General features: G+C 46.4%; 1 protein-coding gene across 1 annotated transcript; it reads left to right on the plus strand.

Moving 5' to 3' along the window:
* The first annotated feature begins 167 nt into the window (after window positions 1–167).
* Window positions 168–17,802, plus strand: LOC144150046 (putative RNA-binding protein EIF1AD). The gene is made up of 4 exons (XM_077681845.1): window positions 168–609; window positions 3,854–3,962; window positions 11,206–11,314; window positions 17,618–17,802. Exons 1-4 carry the CDS (start codon window positions 523–525, stop codon window positions 17,775–17,777), a joined length of 465 nt encoding a protein of 154 aa, XP_077537971.1. The 5' UTR covers window positions 168–522; the 3' UTR covers window positions 17,778–17,802.
* Window positions 17,803–19,362: the final 1,560 nt, after the last annotated feature.

Here is a 19,362-nt window from a genome sequence, read left to right on the forward strand (position 1 = left end):
ATTGGGTGACTAAACCTATTATACAATTAATCGCACAAGCTGCCAAATAATACATTATTTTTATAAAAAAATGGTTATAAACTACTTAAAGACCATTTTAAGTACATTTGAACGCTATTATGAGCAAATTGTCTGCTACTCTCGTTATCAGACGAACGAAAATTCTCAGTCAACATGGCGAACTGCAGCTGTGCGGTTGTTGCAACCTTAAACTCCTCTCAAAACACACATTTCTCCTTTACATTACACTCGTAGAATTCATGCTTCGTTGCCTGAGCTGTCCAGAGTTCGCATTTGATTGCTCTACGCAAGTGCCAGGTAGCGTGGGTTCGTGAGACACGGCTGTTTCATCGAAGTATTCGTGACCACGCGTCGGTACCTGAAGCAACGTGTACGGATCATTGACGGAGCCCAAGTTTCCCTTCGAGTCCAGCAGTGTCTTCAAGCGGTGTTTTGAAGGGGAGGAAGCAAGGTGCCCCTTCTCGCATTCTCCGTCGCCTCCAGGGCACGGCGACTGACAACATGTCGCAGACCACGAAAATCAAGCACGTCACCAAGGAGGTTCTGGAAGAATACGTGCTTCCCAAGGAAAACCAGCAGATCGTTCGGGTTTGTCATTTACTTACGAAAAAGTGACGCTTAAAGATTGAGCACTATATGAAGCTGTGTATTCAGATTTGTAGGTGAACATGATTAGGAAGCTTTAACAAACACGGACTTGTTGGTAACCAGCCGAAAGAAACATTGGAAGTCCAGTTGAACCCGTCCAAAGTACAATTGGACCAATTGTAACTGAGTTGATTCCATTTGGTCCAGTGCTGCTTTGGGCAGGTCCAATCGGACTTCCAGTGGTTTTTTTTTTTTCTTTCGGCTGGGTAGTTTTGTTTTGTGCACGAAGCAAGCTAAGCTTACCCATTGTTCGATTGCAGTACCGAAATTCATTTGGCGGAGACGGGTGCAACTTCAGACCGAACTCAACTCGGGCCATTAGAGCTTGAGCTGGTAGGGACGCCGTCAACTATCAGCAATATACAACCTCCTTGATTGTCGGTGACAAAATTCAGAAGCCTGAAGGTGTTTCAGAATTCATGACATTCGTTTTTTTATTTTTTTGTGGGAACAGCTTGACGTAACGTAACGTAACCCGATCCTGAGCTTGGAAAAACACTACAGCTGCGGATGCCACTCTACGTTTGTTACCAGTCTGTGTGGAGGAAAGTTAACATTCTCCCTTAAACAGTTCACACTGTCTTCACCAAGGAACTGGCATAATGGTCTGACATATCATCTTCTATGCAATGACACAATTGATCGCAGCGCCTGATGTTGAAGTCAACAGTTGAGCGAATCGCCACAGGGTTGAGGGAGACAGTTGTGTGTTGTGGATGGACTCTCCCATTGCGATAATACATAAATGCAAAGGCTCTTATGATGGTCATGCCCGTGCATGCACACTGGCACTGGCAGTAAGGAGACACCGTCACATTCACCTCCGTACATCTTTCAACTGCACTGAAGCAAGACGCTGTTCTATCACTCATGTTCCACTGCATGAGCTCCTCATGTATGGTTCGTCCCCCTGCCATAAAGCTTGCTTGGAGCTGCAGCTCATGTTAGTAAGTGGATAAATAAAGCTATTATTATTTATTTGTTGTGACAAGGGCGCCAGAAGGCTCAGAACTTGTTTCGTGCGACTGCCTTGTGATACGCTGGTTGTTGTTACGCGACATCACTGATTAAGGGAATCTCGCGATGATGTCACCAGCTTTCGCTTTCACAGCGTGATATCACGAGATGTCGATTTCGGTGGAAGTCGAAAGAAGCGAGGTCTCGTGGGGGCTACATTTACCATCAAATTAAAATATGTTTCACTCTACACACGCTGTTCGTACTTTACGCATGACGTCGTGGTAGGTAAAGGAAGCAAACGGTACAATAATATCAGCCACAAAAATTGGTGTCAGTGCTCCTTTAAAGGGACAGACAACCGATTTTTGTCGCGTATATGTTCTCTAGCTCATATGAAAGCCAGCGTTTTATATAGCCCGGTAACCGCAAGCAATGTCTAAACGAATTGGCAGAAATAATTTTAATTTGGCAGAAAACTTCCTGAAATCGGAAGGGTGGCCGTTCGTAGTGTCGAAACTTGGCACTACAGTATGTGTCCCTGTCACTTGACCTGCAAACCTAGCAGCTACCGTAACTGCTGAAACGTTGTATTTACGTATTGAAAACCTTTTAACACTAGTATTTGTACAAGGTTAAATTGTATATGTATTTCTAAACATTATTCTGAAATTTTTAAAGACACGCTGCCTGCTGTTGCTGGGTGCCTCTCAGCATGCCTCTCAGTGTGGCTAACTGAGCCTCCATGCCCAGAATCAATGGCAGTGTTCAGTAAACAGACCCAGCGAAGGAGCTTTGACGGTTCTGCCTGAGTCGGGTGCGTTTGTTCTGCCAAAATATTTGATTTCAGTTTCCAAATACGCCAACGGCAGCTTAAAAAAAAAAAAAAGTGCCCGGGGAGAATCGAACTTCCCACCTCCACAGAGTGAAGCATGCGTGAAGCCAAATTCTACCTATCGTGCATCCCAACAGATGGCACCTTCGTGCAAAAACGACTGGGGAATTTTAAAAAAACTCACAAAAGAATAAGAAGGCCTGCGATTCACATTTTTTTTAGCTCGGGACAAGTTTTTAAATATCGCTTTTAATTTCGCATACAGGCAAAAGTATGTTGCCGCGCTACTGTATGTCATGGTTGCCAGCATTATTTTTTGGGGGGACACATACGGCTCGCACATCCAAAAATTTAGATTTAAAAAGTTCTAGGGCGTTATCAGCAAAACCGCTTCTCGTTAAGGTGCTTTAAGTGATGCCCTTTCATTTGGAATAGAGGATAATATACTTGACAAAAATGGTTGTCTCTCCCTTTAAGCCCATTCACCCGTACTTGAGCCGATTGCTGGGAGGATGAAGAATGAAAAGCTGGAGAAGGAAAGTTGAGTGCCTGGCGAATCAAGCACCTGAAAACTATATTATTTGCACACGCATTTTTAAGTAAGTGGTTGTCATAAATTAGGAGTCTTTTTACAACACAGTGGACATATCTTCAATGCATTAAGAAGCTGGAGCTCAATGGGGTAATTCTCTTGAGAACTTGACACGCTCGCTTCTGATGGGTGCATGGATCACAACAGCCATATCAGGTGGCACTTGAGCCAAGTTTTTGTAATGCCAAGAGTTAACGAAGGGCTTCTGTTAGCAACTAAAGGATCCATTCAGATTGCAAAGTGTCGTGGACCGCAGGCATCCCGCTTACAGCAGATGTCGTTGCCATACTGCGCATTAATACTGCGGAGGAGAAGATTAACCTTGCTCACCAAAGGCATCACGATTGTCATTACCCAGTGTGGTTCATGTTGATTAGCATGAGCATCATTAGCACAAAGAAAGTCTGGAATTGCCATCTTCATAGGTTGAGCGGGTCTCTTGGACCACTATGCATGGTTCCTAACCTCTTGCCTGCAAAGAAACCTTTGCAAATAAATCTTATTTCAATACAGTTAACCAGAAATGAATCGATTGATTCTAGGGTTTAACGCACCAACGCAGGCGCTGAGGCGCGCCGTAGTGGAGGGCTCCGGGTTAATTTTGACCACCTGGGGATCTAACGTGCGCTCAAATCTCGTACACACGGGCGTTTTTTGCTTTTCACCTCCATCCGAAAGCGGCCGCCGTGGCCGGGAATCGAAACCGCGTCCTGTTTATGTGCAAAAAACCCATTGATACTTTGATTAGAGCAATAATGAAAAGACGTTTGTAGTGACCTTGCATTGGCCCTTCCTTCCAGGTGCTTGGTGGCCGGGGCAACAACCTGCATGAAGTGGAAGAGCCATCCGGAGCCTGCTACCTCGTGAGCATGCCGGTGAAGTTCAGGAAAAACATCTGGATCAAACGAGGTGAGCAGGCCTCTGGAAGGACCCGCCGCGGTGGCTCAGTGGCTAAGGCGTTGCGCTGCTGAGCACGAGGTCGCGGGTTCGATTCCTGGCCGCGGTGGCCGCTTTTCTGATGGAGGCGAAAAGCAAAAACGCCCGTGTGTACGAGATTTCGGCGCACGATAAAGATCCCCAGGTGGTCAAAATTAATCCGGAGCCCTCCACTACGGCGCGCCTCATCGCCTGCGTTGCGTCGGCGCGTAAAACCCTACAATCAATCAATCAATCAGGCCTCTGGAAGGGCTCGAGTGGCGCTGGCGGGAGGAGATTTTTTTCAGCTGGAACTTTTCTTCTTTTCCTCGTTGGTGCTCCATTTCCTGATGACCGAAATACACTGCTGATTGTGTACCACCGCCGATTGCCTTATTTCTAGCTTGCAGCAGTTACATTGTGAACTAACATTTATCAGAGGAGGCTGAAGGGGTCATGAAGACAAAATGCAGGTTTGGGGCATTAAAGAAACTGCATTGCCCCATGACAGCGATGCCAGTTTGAATGCAGAATATATACCGGATGTTTCACCTAACTTCAGTCAGAGTTTAAAAATGTTTTGGTGCACTCTTAAGACAATGCAACCGAATGCATGTCACTAACGTTTCTATGTAGTTTCTGGTGCTATTTTTTGCATGTTGCCTAATTAGGTATTTAATAAGCCAGCTTTTGAACCAACGAAGCTAGGCAAAAAATCCCAATGAGAAAGTTTGCAGAGTGGTATTCAAAACCTCAGAATAAACACTTTCTGTCATCATATTCATTAGGTTACATTAGTGTTTTTCAGTGTATTGAAGATGCCTGCGAAATACAAAAAAATACCAAGTGACGTGCTGGCTCGCGCGTCTTGATAACAGTGCTTCCAAACGTTCGCACAAACTACCATAGGTGAGCCGCTGCTTAAAACACGACAGGGCAGCAGTGTAGGTGTTGGCTGTGCCATTTGCGCCAGCGATGGGCTTCTTTTGCGACAGATTGCCAATAGTGATAAGCAGACGCACCAGTTATCACTTGTCCTGCTGGAATCAACAGGTTTGTCATCTGCCCTGTCATTTTTTAACTGGCGGCGCACCTATGGTAGTTTGTGCGCACAACGTTTGGGAGCACTGTTATCAAGATGCGCGAGCCGGCACGTCACATGGTATTTTTTTGTATTTCGCAGGCATCTTCAATACACTGAAAAACACTAATGTAACCTAATGGATATAATGACAGGAAGTGTTTATTCTGAGGTTTTGAATACCACTCTGCAAACTTTCGAATTCGGATTTTTTGCCTAGCTTCATTGGTTCGAAAGCTGGCTAATTAAAATTGACTGAATACCTAATTAGGCAACATGCAAGAAATAGCGCAAGAAACTACAAAGAAAAGTTAGTGACATGCATTTGGTTGCATTGTCTTAAGAGTGCACCAAAACATTTTTAAACGCTGGCTAAAGTTAGGTGAAACACCCGGTATATATATATATATATATATATATATATATATATATATATATATATATATATATATTGTTACACGACGACGACGAGGATGAAAACAACGAAGACGAAGAAGCTGGGGAGGCGCGTAGCCAGCGCCGGTTCTGTGTCATGGCCGACATCTTGTAAATACTGAAAATACATCGTTCGCCCATCTCATGGTTCACGTCCATTGTCCTGCCACCACGTTACATTTGGTGGAGTGTGCGGGACGATCATCTTCATCCTGGCCCCCCAGCATCGCGCCGTCTTGGCTCCTGAAGCGATATTCTCCAGGCTCTTGGACCGCGTCGGCATGCCCCAGCCCCGGTGAGCCATCACGACATCTGTTCCCCAGCCCGTGCCCCCAGCCTATGACAAGCCGAAATCAGCCGAGACGTGAGGAGCCGTGACCAGACAAGACGACGATGCCGTTCCCCTGCCCCGTTCGCCGGCGCGTCTTCTCAGGGGCTTTGGACATTGCTTCATGACGTCAACGGGCATGTGTGTTCTGGGGCCAGTGTTCACCAAGCTGTTCATCCTCACCGTGGTGGCAACGACGTATTCACTGTTTTATATAATTTCATCGTTCGTACTCACTACACTCGCTCATCTTCTAAGGCCTCGACCGGGACGGTCTCCCTCGACGGCGGGGTAATGTTACACGACGACGACGAGGATGAAAACAACGAAGACGAAGAAGCTGGGGAGGCGCGTAGCCAGCGCCGGTTCTGTGTCATGGCCGACATCTTGTAAATACTGAAAATACATCGTTCGCCCATCTCATGGTTCACGTCCTTTGTCCTGCCACCACGTTACAATATATATATATAGAAATAAGAGTTGGCTAGAGTCCCTAGAAATTGTGCTAGCCTGCCGTCCGCGCGCTTTCTCTATGGGAAGGCGTGTCCGCGCCGCTGATGCACGCACAGCGCTGCGCAGAGGGCGCTGCGAGCAATCGGAGCGGCCGGAGCAAGAGCGGCCGCAGGCCGGCCTGTGCCGCGCGCTATACTGCCGCTCTGCCGCGGAACGCGAGCGCGCATCGGGGTTTGTCGGCCACTTAGAGCGGTGAAATGGAATGGTACGAGGTACATCAGCTCACAATTGAAGGTACGATAGTACTATAAGACCTTTTAGTTTCACGCCCCGAGTTTTTCGCGAATTGGGCTACGGAGCCTCTTTGCGGCCGTTGAATTTCGCGAGTGAGACCGAAAGATGAAACCGCAGCAACCAGCGTAGCCGTTTCTCTACCACCGCTTGGACCATTATTAAAGTAAAGCTTTCTATGTCTCACTGATGGCCTATGTCGCCTCGAAAAAGCACAGCGGGAAAGCCAACTGTCTCTGACGACGGTGATGTTTGTGAGTAAAGTGAGAGGGAAAAAAAACGCTTCCCGTGATCAGAATCGAAGCTGGCTCCATCGCGTTTTGAAGCCGACGTCTATCTTAATGCGCAATTCCAACATGGTCAAAGCAATTTGGATTTGGAGAGGAGTGCATGGACGTGCACATGTAATTAGTCAGAAAAATTATCCACTCCTCCACTGCGCAACGATGGTTGAACACGAAGCTTTCTTCGCGTGAAATCAAACGGCAAAGGGTCGATTTCAAATCCGGCGCGATCATAAGTCCAAAATGCGTGCGAGTCAAAGTGAAAGCTCAATGAGTTAAAGTCCAAACTCAGACGACAAGGAAGCGCTCACAAGAAAGCTTCGCGTTCAACCACCAATGTTCACAGTGAGATCCCGTTCAAAAAGAACTCCCTGCGGCACCAGAAGCTGTGTTTGTTCCACATCGAAACTACCGGGTCATTCCCGAACGTCATTGACGGTGACAAGCACGCAGCCTGCTGGTAGGCTGACAAGAAGAAAAGCGAAAGCTTGAGTAAAATGTTGTGCCAGCAAAAACTTGTTCATATATACTTTGGGCAGAGTGCGGGGGGAGGGGGGATAAAGCAAGGTATATATGGTCATGACAGTATAAATAAACCTCAATATTTTTACTCCTTGGTTTCAAACAGCCACGATTATATGATTGGCCATAACACAAATATTCTCCCGTTTTGCTTTCCCCGCGTGCGTCTCGCAATTCTCTCCGAGTGTGTGGGTGATCAAAAAGAACCTGTGTAATGACTTGCAAGCGAAGTTACTGATTTGCAGCCGGGTTTTATTAAAAATCAGTTTCACGTACCCAATGCTGGCGAATGTTTCAAATCGTGGTATTCACGAAAATTACAGGCACGCAGAAGAGGTTTGATAGTACCCAAAGTTTTGAAAATTTCGAGGTAAGCGGAGTGTTGGGTTAAGCGAAATGCGAAAAATGTATGGCCAGATCACTGGAATAAGAGCTAGTGCTGGTAACAAACGTTCCAATGCACAGGGACGCTTCCGGAATACAGGCAAAAATAATTTGCAGAAAAAACAATTTTTTTTAGGTATTGCGGAAAAAGAACTGCGTGATGCTCGCCTGTTTCGCGTTGTGTTCTCGAGCTTCTCAATGCCGCATCAACTGTTGGTCGCCAACGCTATATTCTATCTTTGCTGTGAAGCAGGCAAAGCATATGTTTTTCTTGTTCCTGCCGTTTTTGGGACTTTTTGAGACACGTCGTCGTCCACATGATCAGAAGCGTCTTCCCCAGCTATATCAACGATGTAGGCGCCGGACAGCACTCCGCTAACGGGACATCGGCCGCGCACAGTGCGTACCCCGTGCAAATTTGCCGTTCGCGACGGTGTTCGGCGCGTAATGGGAGCTAAGCTTTAACCGAGAGCTTATCAGCTGCCTGCAGCGGATGTTGCATTGCGTCCTATTGTCAACATTTCGAGATATCCGTGATCCCCGAAAAGACGTTTCGAGACAAAGGGTGGAAAATGTCGCCTATGGCACGGCAAAAAAAGGTTTCGACTTAACCGATATTTCGAGATATCCGAGTTCGAGTTATGGAGAAATCACTGTATCTGATGACTGAAGGTGATAAAACTTCGTATGCATGTGCACACGTCTTGTTTTTTTATTCGGCATTTACATTTAACAGATTCCCAGCTGACTGGACGTAACTGAGGAGGCCGCGAAGACGTGCGCTTAAGGGCCTCCAGATCAACGATGTGAAAGGTCAGGAGGCACCGGTTCGAGCTGCTTTATTTACATACACGTACAGGGGACAACATCTTGGGAAACTTGCGAAGAAAGACGGTTCCAAAGAGCCATAGAAAAAAGCGGAGCGCCGCCACACACCACACACATTTTCACGCGCTGACTAATCCATCAGTTAACAACGGCGGGGGTATTCACAAAGAACGGTTGTTTGCTAGCTGAAGTCCCGCATGATATTTCCAAGCTGGAAAACGATGCCTTGCCGGCAGTGTTCCCGAAGCCCCCGAGTATGTGCCGAAATCGGTTAGACACATACTCGGGGCTAGCATAGCGACACGATTCCGCGGTTTTTACAAGGCTCGATCCTTCATAATACGCGAAAACGTACTCCTGTCACTTCACGCTCCGGTTAAAACACTTCGTACTGGTTAGAACCAACTTATTTGGCTAATCTGGTTTGTCGACAGAAACGGATAGGGTTCGAAAAGGGGCAGTTAAAATGGGCTGAACCCGCCCAGAAATAGGGCAGAACTACGAAGGCAGCAGCGGCACGGCAGAGCGCCGTCCGCCGCTGCCCATCGCGCCGGCCGGCCACCGCGCTCCGATTGACTGCAGCGCCGCCGCTGCATGCATCACGGAGGAGCCCCCTTCACGGCCGGCGGACGGCAGACTAGCACAATTTCTAGGGACCCTAAGTTGGCAGTCAAGAAAACCTCGGAAAGCAAAGGGGAGGATGTGGTAGGTCATTGAAACAGATAAATAATTTGGAAAGAAAGAAAGAAAGGGGAGAAAAAATGCCCGCCAGGTGGGATCCGAACCCACGACCTCCAGATTTTTTGGTGCACTCTGGAGGTCGTGGGTTCGGATCCCACCTGGCGGGCATTTTTTCTCCACTTTCTTTCTTTCTTTCCAAATTATTTATCTGTTTCAATGACCTACCACATCCTCCCCTTTGCTTTCCGAGGTTTTCTTGACTGCCAACTCTTATTTCTGTCTTATTTTCAACGAGCCCCGCATTTCCTATTCTGATTTGCTACATGCACACACACACACACACACACACACACACATACACACACACACACACACACATATATATATATATATAGATGTGTGTGTGTGTGTGGATTTTTTCAGCTGCCCCATTTAACTTTCAACTACTAATCTAAATAGTCAGGAAATTACATAAGCAGTAGCGGCCTATTTAGCCGCTTTCTTGCCCGTACCATGCGACATCACGGGGACCTGTTCGCATAAATGGTTACCGCCAACCAAAGCCACTGTCCGGACGATTGTAGTGGGGTTGATAGTATGGTTTGATCATGCCTCTTTAATACTGGCATACGGTTAACTCACCACGTAACTCCATTTTTACTGTTCCCTCAATTGTGTCACTGCTGACGTCATGTAGTGCAAAATTTGAAAGTTCTTCATTATGCCTTCCCTTCTTCAATGGAAAAAAAAAAAAAAAAAAAGTCGTTTGTGGCTAGAATGCAGTCGATGGAGTTCTGGTTCTTTCAGGTTAAGCAGAATTGTATTTTGTCTTGGTGGCCCGTTCAAATGCTTGGCTTTATTAGGGCATAGACATTGATCAAAATAAAACACAAGCCATCGGATTTCAGTGATCATGATGCATTACAATGTAGCGTAAAAAGTTTATGGAATTGTTAGTCGCAGTAGAACTGGGTATGTAGGAGGAAAAGGCACAAAATTAACGTGAAGGGTGAGTGTAAGCAAGAGATGTGTAATAAACTCAGCTTGAAAGGTCCAGCGGGCACCAATTCCAGCTGCAGCCCTCAAGAACGAGGTGTGCAAACTATGGTACCTATTTAACCCGTACGCTGATGATTTGTGACCTCTCCAAAAACTTAGTTGTATCGTGCGTCAGCCCATGTCTCTCAGATTATTATAAATGGCACATCACCGCGCTTATGCCTACCACTGTTTTGGCGTTGGCTATGACAACTATGCGATTGTGAGTCGCGCCAGCACTATATGCCAGTGCCGCAAAGCCAGAAAAGGCTTTATAGCAATGGTAGGCCAGTTACTATGTATTCGGAACATTAGGTGTTGCGATAAGCTGAGAATTGTAGCCGTGGTATTGACAGGGCTAAAACGGGAAGGGGCATTTTTCTGGGTTGAGGCGAAAAGCAAAAATAGAAGTGGCGAGAATTTTGTGCACATAAAAGATCCCCAGGTGTAGCTTCATTGTGTAAAGCCTGAGCATTTTGGAAGGAACGAGCTAACAAAACAAAAAAGGAAGAGAAGAGGGGTGGATTACTGAGGAGAGCCCTGTGGTATTTGAATGCGCAACTGAATACTAGTGGTTGCCCTGACTGGTGATAACTGGAGGATTATCTTTACTAGCATTGAATTTACTGCTGTTATAAGCCCCAGCTTCAACCTGTCGTCTGTGGATGGAATTGAGCAATCCTCATCCGTGATACTTGGCCTAACGAGATTGTCATAACAGTCGTGGTGCTGTGGTCCATATCTGTGACGTTGTGGCGACAGTTCAAATACAACTGTCCCTTGTCTTCTTGGTTTGGTGCAAGTATTTGTATGAAGTTCACTGTCCTTTTGCAGAAGCAATACACGTCGCTCCGTGTCAGGGATTACATAATGAATGAATTTAAAAGCAGCTTCTATCTTGTTTTTGTGCAGGTGACTTTGTCATCGTTGAGCCGATTGAGGAAGGCGACAAGGTCAAGGCGGAGATCCAGCACATTCTCTATCGCGACCAGATAAAGTACATCAAGGAAGAAGGCCTCTGGTACGTGGGGGCTGCCCTATCTTTTGGGCCATTCTCTTCTCGCATTACTCGCAGTTTAATGTGACAGCGTTTTTTTTTTTTTTTTTTTTTTTTTTTTTGTCGTGTGCGATTTTTGCTGTGTCTCAGTGTACGGTCACCTCCTTCCCTTTCTGTTATCACTCGTTGCCCGAGAGTCACTCGCTTCTGTGGTGACCCTGTTGGGTGCAGTTGTGCCACACACTGCGAGCTGTACTAGCGCGCAGCCTTGAAAACACAAATGCCGTCGTATGGCACCCTGCACTTGGGTACAACCCTTGCACCTGGTCACCGCAGCTGACTGTACTAAGGTGGGACGATGGGCTAATTGGTTTCTAATCATAACGAAAAATACAGCATGCAGAAGCAAACGAAAGACAAGAGGCGCACACAAACAGCTGGCGTTCCTTCACATGGCGGAAAGAGTGCATTACTGCGGGTATTTTGATAGTGACTCGAGTCGTCTCCACGATTTTTTGCACTTTACCCTGGTTGTAAAATACTGCAGTGACGACAAACAAACTATACTCGGTGACAACTTAAGAACGGCACCGGAAGTTGCCGCTGTGCCTTATCACCGTAGCCGGATGTTTCTCCGCGCAGCGCAAGTAGGGCGTTACTGGGAATATTTTGAACATGGCCTGAGCCGTTCCCGTGATTTTTTTTTTTTACTTAATATGCATATAAACGACTCCAGTGACGGCACACAAACTGCGTGAGACACGGCAGACGATATCACGCATTCCTAGCAAACCCCTTTCAAAACGTGCACGCACTGACCTCACAGGTCCGACGCTTTGGCGGAGTGATACACTACATCAGGTGGTGCCGTTCTTGAGTTGTAACCGAGTATACAGTCAAACCCCAGTGATACGTAGTCGGCTGGAAACAACATTTTGGTCGCACTAAACGTTGTACTGATTAACCACCAATGCCAGTTTGGTGGCTACTCACTGGTCGAAAAAAAACTATGACACGTTGCTCTCAAGCACACACACCCAGCGAGGCTTTATTTGTGGGTAAGCGGCGAAAAATCTGTCATCTTCACTTGCCACCGTGGAGGCCTTACTGAAAGCTAATCTCGAAGGCCATGCTTTTGCGTGCTGCAATCGGGAACAGGAGCAAGACATGCGTCACAATGGCCGTGTTTTAATGTCACTATTGCTGGCGACTGTCGTTCGGGTGTCACAGCTCGAGCATCGAACGTCTGCGCACGTGAGATGTTGCCGATTTTGTGCCTGTGTGTGTACAACGAGAAAGAAAATACAGTTCGATCCCGCTACAACGAAATTCACGGGACGTGCGAAAAATTTCGTTGAGGCAAAATCTGCCCCAACACACCACAGATGGGCAAGAAAAATAGCTCTGTATAATACCGCATCATTGGCAGCGTAATACAATGTTTAGAAAAAAAGAGTGATGCGCAATTGCGCCATGTTTATTTGGATAACAAACATAGCAAAGGTTATCTGTTTTTTACCTGCACGCAAAGAGTGTGTCACAAAGGGTGGGGAATAAACGCAGGCGCAAAACGTATTGCTGTACAACAAGGCGTGTCCACCGAGCTGATTACTTGCAGATAGCTGCTAGGCCATCGGAAGCCCCCTTCCGCTTGTGGCAGGAGCGCTGCCATTACCTTATCCTCTGACTAGGCATGGCAGCAACTGACCTTGGCAGACAAGCGGCGTACGCTTGCATTTAACGCGACCACGTGCTCGCGACTGAGATAGGATGACGCGGGCTCGAGAGTAAACACGAAAACATTGTTTTTGCTTTTGACTTTGAAGAATCGTAGAAGGAAAACTGCGAGGACAGCTGCTCACAATGGATATACGACGGCGTTGCGCCAGCAGCAGAGCACATTCGTGCAGTTTCAACTGGATACGGATTGGCTGTAGCTCCGGCTTGCCGAACCGGGCCTGTGCCTCATGTAAAGACGGTCAGCCACATCGTTATCACCAGCAAACAGTGGCGTCCATCTATGAGCTTGTGCTTGTTTATGGGTGGTGGTGTAGGAAACTAGGCAACCTGAATCTATGAAACGTTGCAGATGCCTGGCGTTATGCTTATTTTATTTTGAAATGAATGTTCAAACCCAGCCCCAATGAGTGAAAATTTCGTTGGAGCGAAAGTAAGCCAGACAAATGGTTCGTTGTGGCGAGGGCTTTGTTGCATCAACTTCTATATCTACTTGATCAGGAATTGGAAATATTTTGTTCAAGCGGCAATTTCGTTGAAGCAGAGTTCGTTGTAGCAAGGTTCGACTGTAGTACACACCATTTTGATGGGCAATGAGCAGCTATGGCTTTAAAGTGGGCGGCCAATACATGGGGTTCAATGGGGGCTGAGCGGGGGAATCTTCGCAACTATGTTTAAACCGCAATTGCACATTATCGTACGTATTAACGAGGCTTGTCTGTACATGAGAAAGAGCAGGTGATGGCACTCATTAAGCGCAATATACTTTCAAAACGCGCACGTGTTGACATCCAGGATTGTTGTCGCTTTGGCATAAGTACCGTATAAACCAGAATATAGGTCAATCCTCTATCTCGAAGTGGAAAACTTGACAGCAAAATCATTCAGTTTAGAAGTGCATTGCATGAGCAATGCACCCACAATTTGGATATTCATTTTCGACGCCCATCCATCTCAGGAGCTGTCAGAGTTGTCCGAGTATGATTTCATATGCGTCCGTCAGTTTCTAGTAGATAGAGGTGGTCAACGAAGAGCAGATTTCTTCTGCTTCATGAAACGATGGACCCATGGCCTCGAGCCCTTAAGCTGCTGCCTAGAGGGCCCATCTTGGCACGCGAGTTCGACTGCTTTGTACCGGATGGCTTCTGCCGTAATGGGCAGCGATCATGCGTGAAGCTCCTGAATGCAGTCGACCACCCTGTTCTCGAACTTGGGGTGCACCACGTGACGTGCGCGGAGTGATCTGTTGCGGGGGTCAGCCTATCTTTCTGGCTTTGCCAGTACAGCACACTTTGTCCTCTGAGGCGTAGGGCCGCCATATTCTCATTCTCCTCGGCGAACTCTATCGCTTCCATCGTAAATGCAGCGGTGAACTGGCGTGTAGTTCTGCCACTCATCTTGGAGCAGACTCGTACGCAAACATGGGTGTGCGCACACGTGCGGCAAGAGTAAAAACAAAAACTTGAGAAAAGCAAAATAGAAAAGGCCCGGTACAGAGAGAGAAGTTATACAAAGAGGGTGGGGGTGACGGACTACGCCACCGACACTGCCTAATTGGATTGCATTGGATCTGTAGCTATACCCCTTCGAAACGGGTTGACACTCCCCGAGAACACCCGTGAGTGTCATAGCAGGTCGATTACACTTCTGCACCTAGCCCCCCACCCCTATTGTTTCCCACCCACGCCATTGTCCGGCTCCTCCACACCTCCAGTCTACACTTAGTCCGGTCGATGATGGCCGTCACTGCTTCTCGATCACGTCTATCACTAGTGGCCGCTGCCTCCCCTGACGGCTCAGTCTGTCCGAACCCCAATGCCTGCTCCAACGACATCCCACTGGGCTGTTGGGGCTCCAGCTGCGGGCAGAACAGCATGACCTGTATGCTTGCACTTTGATGCCAGACTACACTTGTGTCTTGTTCCCAGACAACAATTTACATTTGGCCAATGACCGCTACATAAGGCGAAGGGTGAATTCTGTGAAGATTGTTTTGGAAAAAAGCTCGGCTTATATACCGGTTTCTACGGTTTTCTCCTCATGAGCTATTGCCTTTCTGAGCTTGTACTTGAGTATGGACACTGTGACAAGAAAAAAAGGATCACATGCTAATAGAGCGATGCGAAAAAGGTGGAAATGGTGATGCGTAAAAGTTATATGAAGTACTGCTGCATCTGAAGCACATTGATGTGATCTGCACATTTGATTCTTGCGGTATTTTTATTGTAGCAACAACTCGAACGAAGCATTGAAGTGTAAAAAGTTCAGTTATGCAAGCCTTACTGTAAGCAGGCTGTATCACTCGAAAAGGCCATTGAGGGAGTGAAATTTCCCGGTACTAGTGAAAGTAACAAGTGTGAAACTCTGTTTCGGAAGGATAAACAAAAGTGGTGAGCTGCGTGGCATAGACAGCTTTTGTAAGCTACCCACAGAACATTTCTCTCGTTTCATAAGAGTAATTGTGGGGCAAGGTCTCGAAGATTTGTGTATGCGTGTGTCACCATTTAAACCACGACTCTGGTAGCGTGCAAAACTAATTTGTCTCAAGCTCTCAAGTTGGTGACTTTAGAGAGTCCAAGCTGGGTGCTACTTTAGGAAACAAGGGGTGAAAGGAGTACTGATGCTTCATTATGGCGGCAAACGGCGCATCATTGCTAGTCTTCCTGGTTGATGCTTGCGAGTATGGCAGTAGGTATTTTTTACCCACGTATCGTTTCATCTGACATCCGTCTAGCCAAGCAGACCAAATCTGATAATTCCGGTTAAATAGGCATTTGATGACGATGGCATGTACTAGCAGTTGAGCTGCTGCAACAGATCATGAAAAGGTGCATTGGTGCAGTAAAAGCAGGCAGAAGTGGTAAGAAGTCAGTGTAAGTGTTTGACTTCACGAGAAATGGTGGTGGAAAGTATGGAATCTGGGAAAAGGTTGGCCTACGAAGTACGTACTTACCTGTGCCCTGAATTTGTAGGTTGCCACTGCCAGCGATACATGGCACCACGAGTGGAGGTCATATGTGTGCCACTTAGTGGAGGAAATTTGCCATGAGGAAGTATTGTGAAGGAAAGTTTGATATTCACTTCAATGCAACCGTACGGCTACAAAGGAAAGCTGTACAGCTTTCTCAGAAACTTCGCAGTTGAAGAAAAATTTTTCCTGGTCCAGGATTCGTACCCGGGACCCCTGCTTAACCGGAGCAGTCGCTCTACCAACTGGGCTAACCAGGAGGCTAGCAGTTTGTAGCGCGAGAGCGAATTGATCAACAACTCAAAGTGAAGGGCAGGTGTTAATCGAACAGATTTAGGGGAAATCCCCAACGTGGAGGAGGTTTCCTTCGCAGAAACTTACTCCACCTTGGGGATTTCCCCTAAATCTTGTCGATTAATTAAGTACAGTTGAACGTCGTTATAAGAGACACTGATGTAAGAGACAAATGGGTATAAGAGACACTATTCACCCACATGGTTGGCTGCCCTATCTTTCCCATTAAATGGACCTCTTTTATAACAAACATCGGATGTAGAAGACAGTTGGTTATAAGAGACAAGTCATCCTTAATAATCTCGCTTGTAACAGACATTTTAACTTCAGATGCAGTGCCACCAGTCACTAATTGCAGTTGCTTCCATTGTGGAAACACAGGTGGATGACAGACACCTGCAGTCACTATTTATTATAACTTCAGCAAACACAAAGTGGTTCAGTCAGCTATGAAATGACAATGAGAAGCCCTGCCAATGGAAATGCAACTGACAGAAGTGGTTGAGGCTTAGTGCCATCCATTAGATGGAGCGCGATCACACATGCGGGCTCTCCCACTCGCGTGGCTCCCAATCAAGAAGCACTGCAGATGTTGAGTCCTGCAAGCGTAATGAATAGCCTGAGCACACAGCGCAAGAAGCTGGAGCACACAGCGCAAGAAGCTGTGTGCTCCGGCTATTCATCAGGCTTGTGAACTCAACATCTACGATTCATCTTCCACAAACAGTGAACGGAAAGACAGCTTGTAGAATCGGTTGTAAAAAACAGTGTAAATACAGTCATGAAGCAAACGAAGTTTCATAAATTCTGGGGCCAAACATTAATTAGAATAAATCTTTTGAAACATGCTGTAGCGTTCTTTTGAGCTTATTTTAGTCATACGGTGCCCACATTGAACTAGGGTCTGATTAGTAAGGGAAAACATGGTACCCTGCTTATAAGAGACATCTCATATAAGAGACAGAAACTGCTCCCAGGTACATGTCTCTTATAAAGGGGTTCAACTGTATTGTGAAAGCTGTTATTTAAAGCTTGCCCAATTTAACATTGTGATTATGATAATCGGCATTATGTAAAGAAAAAGCAGCCCTATGCAAATGCTTATTAGTGATGTGTTCTGTTGTAGAGCCTGCAATACACACACGATGCACGGAATCGTGGCAAATTAGTTCCTTTGAAGCACAAACACGCATAGCGGGGTGTAAGCTTGGTTGTAGCAGGGTCTGTTGTAGAGATTCAGCCGTATCGCAGTGAATAATTTTTAATTATGAAAACAGCCCCTATGTTTACTTGGCACTTACGCTCGCACCTCTGGTTGTGTCTTTCAGGCCGAAGGCATTTGACAGCGGAAATGGCAAGGGAGACGGCAACACCACCAGCCCCAAGGACAGTGACAATGAAGACGACCTCTTTGTCAACACCAACCGGCCCAACGTCGTCTACGAAGAGAGTGACTCTTCGGATACGGAAAGCGAGGACGACGAATAGTGTACAGTAAAAGTATTTTGGTACACCTGGTTGTCCTTTGTCTCGTAAGACCCAAGGAGGGAGGGGGGGGGGGGGGGGGAAACCAAGTTCCTTCATAGGACTTAAAACTATGTACAGCCTTCCGAAATTTTCCTAATACTGCAAAAACATCAAAATATTAGCAGGTCAGTGCCTTTTCATGATTTGAACCAGCGGAAGGAACCAGAATAGGTGCAAACACAAAGCAAGAACCTCGCACCACTGTTGCTGTGGGGCTGCTCCAACCGGCATGATGCTGCTGCTGTCAATCACATTTATCCACATCCAGGTGCAGTGACTGATGATCCAGGCACAAATGTAGTACTGTTTGCACACGCAATTGTTGGCCAGTGGCAATGTCAGTGATGATAACAGTAGGAATCATGTTGCAGTCGTCGGAACAGCTTGGCAAAGGATGCGTGATCCAGTGTGTGCTTTCTGCTCATGCACTCGCTTTCAACGAGCACACGTTTGCACTTGTGATAAGCCCCTTGTTTGCCAATCGAAGGACACTTGAGTGATGAGAATTAAGTAGGACGCTATACACCTTGATGATGAGCCTTAAACCCCTGCTACACTTCCGTCCGAATGTCATTTGACTCAAATGAGGGGCTTCGAATGCCATTCGGAGACTGCTGTGCTTCACTACAATTTCGACGGCATTTGAAAGCTTTAACAATTGCTCGCCATGCTGCATGGCGCTGATGCTGTCGAGTTCTGTTTTCACACAGTAATGCAACAATCTAATTTAGCAGCAGTCCTTGTCACTAATGTGATATCAAATTATAAATGACGCAACTATTGACACGGTTTTTGCACAATTCTGAATCACAACCGAGGTTTTTTGTGCTGTCTGGCCACACTGGTGCTGAGAGTGGAGTTATTACATATTGACATCATGATTTAAGTGAACGAGAAGTAAACCAAGTCCCACAATTAAGAATATTTTGTTTGTTTTAAGTACACCATTAATGAATTCGTTTATGCAGACTTGGAACGCTGAGCGTGCGAGGGTAAGAAATGGCATTCGAGAGTCCCAAATGGCTCTGGGTGCTCATTTGGCTCGAATGGCATTTGAGCCAAATGGCATTTCAATGCTCAGTGGAGCAGCACAACTTCGCATTTGAGCCAAATTAAATTTGTTCACATGACATTCAGACGCTAGTGTAGCAGGGGTATTGCTTCTTTTGTAGTGATGTTGGCGACTATTAAAATGCCAGTATTCTTACTCTTTTGCTCCTATAAGTATTCACGTGGAAGCGGGATATTACGCATGAAGGAAAAAACAAGCCCAGTTTGAGCAAAACAGGACATCTTGCCACTTGAGCCAATGGCCAAGGACAAATGCTGCAATTCACTTGCGTTAAGGTATCTGCCTACGTAAGACACTGCACTTACAATTCCACAAGGGATGTGATGTACTTATGTACAAAACGTAGCATTGTGGCCAATGTTGTTGGCTAGCTAATTACCGGTGCTGCAAGTATTCATCAATGAATAAAGAAAAAACGGCAAGTGTGGTTGACGGCACTGCTGTCACCAATACGCAGTAAACAATGGCATCACT

The sequence above is a fragment of the Haemaphysalis longicornis genome, unplaced genomic scaffold (assembly GCF_048455015.1).
Source record: "Haemaphysalis longicornis isolate Haplotype H1 unplaced genomic scaffold, Haemaphysalis longicornis Haplotype H1 scaffold_8, whole genome shotgun sequence".
In the NCBI taxonomy this organism is placed as follows: domain Eukaryota; kingdom Metazoa; phylum Arthropoda; class Arachnida; order Ixodida; family Ixodidae; genus Haemaphysalis; species Haemaphysalis longicornis.